This window comes from Carlito syrichta, unplaced genomic scaffold (assembly GCF_000164805.1).
Source record: "Carlito syrichta isolate Samal-C Ts95f unplaced genomic scaffold, Tarsius_syrichta-2.0.1 Scaffold302727, whole genome shotgun sequence".
NCBI lineage: Eukaryota > Metazoa > Chordata > Mammalia > Primates > Tarsiidae > Carlito > Carlito syrichta.
In genome coordinates, this window is record NW_007246823.1 from 732,421 (window position 1) to 736,094 (window position 3,674).

Below are 3,674 nucleotides of genomic sequence, written 5' to 3' on the forward strand. Positions count from 1 at the left end.
AAATAAATAAACACATAGTTACCACATGACCTTGTTGCTCTATTTCTGTATATCTTCCAAGAGTAGAGAAAACACATGCTCACACAAACCTGTACACAAATATTTATAGCAACTGTTGGCAATAGATAAACAGTAACAATAAACAAAATTCCATTGACAAGTGAACGGATAGAAAAAATGAGTTACATACATACTATTACGAAACATTATTTAGCAGTAAAAAGGAACAAACTATTAATATATGCAACAACATGAGTGAATCTCAAAAATCATTGTGCTGAGTGAAAGAAGACAGCCGGCCTCGAGATGCAGGTGGCTCTGGAGATCACTGCTCGCTACTGCGGCCGGGAGCTGGAGCAGTATGGCCCGTGTGTGGTGGCCAAGCCTGACTCATGGCAGCGAGACTGTCACCACCTCAAGATGAGCATTGCTCGATGCACATCCTCCCAGTGAGTGTGGGCAAGTTCAAGACAGTGTAGGGGTGGGCAGTAGAATGGGAGATTCCCAGGGTCTGAACTGCTTCCACCCCCACAGCCCAATCATCCGCCAGATCCGTCAGGCCTGTGCTGAGCCTTTTGAGGCCTTTGAGGAATGTCTTCGACAGAATGAAGCAGCCGTGGACAACTGTGCCGAGCATGTGCGCCGCTTCCTGCAGTGCGCCGAGCAGGTGCAGCTGCCACGCTCACCCACGACTGTGGAGGTAAGAGGGGCCCACCAGTTCATCTCGTTTTTTTGTTTTGTTTTGTTTTAGTTTTTGAGTTGGAGTCTCACTCTGTCGCCCAGACTAGAGTGCAGTGGCTGCTCCCGGCCACTGCAGCCTCGACCTGCTGGGCTCTGGCAATCCTTCTGCCTCAGTCTTCCAACTAGCTGGAACTACAGGCGCGCGCTACCACGTCCGGCTAATGTTTGATTTATTGTAGAGACGAGTTCTTGCCAAGTTGCCCAGGTGGGTCTCAAACCCGCGGGCTCAGGCAATCTGCTTGCCTTGGCCTCCCACATCTGGTTCTTCTGGTTGTTTGGGGTAAAGACTTTGGAGTCATCCTCCGCCCCCACCCACCCCCATCATACTGGTCTTCACCATGCATTCAGAATCCAGAACATAACTGCCTCTCTCCTGCTACCCCACAGCCTTTGTTTTAGTTCAACCGTCATCCACCAACCCCTCCACCGCCAAGATAACTGTTCAGCCTTGTCCCTGGTCTCCCTTAATACCTTTTCTCTTGCCTCCGTCAGTGGCCTGAAGGAGCATTTCAGAATTGAAATCTAGTTGCATTGCAGTTTTGCTTAAAGCTCTCCAGTGGCTCCTCATTCACTTTGAGAACAAAGTTCCAGGTCCTTGCTGGGTTCTCGTTGTTCTTCCCCAGGCTGACCTCATCCACCTCCTCCCTTACCCTCTCTTCCTCACTGTTCCTCAACTGTACTAGCAGAGGGAATGGGTTGGGTGAGCATAAGATCTGACTCTTTTTAATGTACACCGTAGATACACAGATATACAGTATATCTGCCATGTAAAAATTTCATGTTAGAGTTGATCATACTCATTGACCTATCTTGAACAGTTATAATAGTATAAGAAAGAGATTGGCCGTAGTGGGAAACTGCCAGGGGCGTGGGGGGTGGGATTGTCAGTTGAGGGAAACTGCCAGGGGAGGGAGGGGCATACCTCATCAGCAAGGGTATCTGCATAATCAGTGTTTGTATACCTAACCCTGAATTGCACCCCACATCTTTATAATAAAAAAAATTTCATGGATGGGCAATCAAGATCAAAATCTTAAAAGATTCCTGGTGGGGAGACAATAATGAAAAAAAGGTTGAGAACTGCCCTTTTAGATGTGTATTGCCTCCCCCACAGGACTGTGAATTCCAAAGGCAAAAGTCACACCTTTCCCCCAGCCCCCTCTCAGCACCCTCTCTCGTTGCCATCTCTGTTCCTGTAACCCCACCTCACTGGATCAACCTTCTTCTGACCCACCTCACCCCGCTTATGCAGTTACTCAAGTCTCTGCTGCTTTTGTCCAGCTGTTTCCCTCTGAACTGCCCTTCCTAATCCATCCCATGGCTAATTTCTATTCCAACTTAGATGGCGCCTCCCTCAGAAACCCTCCCTGTGCCCCATCCCCATCCTTGGGCTCCAGGACCCCAGAGTTCCCTCCATCATGATTCACACTCCACTGCTTGTAACTGCTTCCCTTCCATCATCTGCTTCAGGGAGCTCTTGGCTAAAGACTGGGGAGATGCCCTTCTAACCATCCCTGCAGGCATTGGTTCTTTCTGTAAGGTGGGGATAAGTGAAAGTTTCAGACCCCAAAAGCAGAAACCAATGGAAAATAACTTAATTCTCCTTAGGAAACATTCACTTTCAGTAATGATCACATACTGTTTACACTAGTTTCTTAGCCATCTATCGGGAACATTTCTTTTGGGTTTTTTGGGCATCTGAACAATTAGGACTCCATCCTTTCATCTGAGGACTATTTACTCTTTCCTTCCCTAGACAAACAACTTTGCTTGGTCTCCCTGGGGCCACCCCTGCCCTAACAGTCTCCTCTTCCCCAGCAGCCAAAGGAACTTTTAAAAAAAATGGCAGTTAGGTCACATCTCTCCCCTTTAAAACCTTCTTGTGGCTCTTCAGTGTTCTCAGAGTAACTAAGACCCAGCTCCTTCTCACCATCCTCCTTGTGATGGCATGCCACTTACAACCCATCCTAGTTGGCAGCAGTGCGATTAGGGCCTCCTCTGTTGTATAGTCCATGCAGTAGCAATACACAAACATTCTTACCTCGTGCAACATGGTACAAAGACTACGGGACATCTCATTTTTTGTAGCTGACATTTTAAAGTGCTACATGTCCCTCCCCCTCCACACACACTTCTGCTCTTTACCTTGATTGAGCTTTCTTCATAGACTTTCTCATACACTGACATATTTTTGTTCATTTGTTGCCTGTCTCCCTGCTCGAGTCAGAGATTTTGGCCTGCTGGGCACACAGGTACTCAGTAATTACAACAGAATGGAGCCTTCCATGTTCCCAGAGACAGTTCACCATAACCGACTTACTCACATAGCACATGGCCAAGGTCATTGCCTGGCACCCTCTCCCTCCAGACTGTGGGCTCTGCCAGGCCAGCCACTGCAGTGGCTCCATAATCCTCCCCAGCAGTGATCCCAGGGCCAGGCACAAAAGAGGTGCTAGTGGATGTTGATGTGTTTTCTCCACAGGCACAGCCACTTCCTGCTTCCTGAGAACTCCCTCGACTTCAGGAAAACTGGACATGGGTGACTGACCACTGGATGCCCCACCACCACAGAATGGCCAGATGGAGTCCTGTGGGCAGTGGGCCTGGCTTTGCTGGATATCAGGACTTCCAATAAATAAAGACTGTATACTGGTCCTGATTCCTGCCATCAGTACCTGAGAGGCCTTTGGAGAGTTGCATGGGCAGAGTCCCTGTTGTCTGTTCCCAGCTTCACCTAATGTGCCAGGGAAGGGTGTGGGAGGGGCAAGATGCTCCATCGGTCACCAAGGTTAAGGTGACCCTGCTTTCCTTGTTAACTCTGCCAAACACCTTTTCTTGTCTCCTGCTGCATGCACAGGGGGAAAGGCCCTTTCTCCCTTCCATCCTTGCATTTTCCAAATTTTTTGGAGTTTTCTGGAGGCTTGGGGGACAAT

At 48.6% G+C, this 3,674-nt stretch overlaps 1 protein-coding gene across 1 annotated transcript; it reads left to right on the forward strand.

Moving 5' to 3' along the window:
• The first annotated feature begins 303 nt into the window (after positions 1-303).
• Positions 304-3,394, forward strand: CHCHD5 (coiled-coil-helix-coiled-coil-helix domain containing 5). Its single transcript, XM_008057104.1, has 3 exons — positions 304-449; positions 535-700; positions 3,224-3,394. Exons 1-3 carry the CDS (start codon positions 307-309, stop codon positions 3,245-3,247), a joined length of 333 nt encoding a protein of 110 aa, XP_008055295.1. The 5' UTR covers positions 304-306; the 3' UTR covers positions 3,248-3,394.
• The last annotated feature ends 280 nt before the right edge of the window (positions 3,395-3,674 follow it).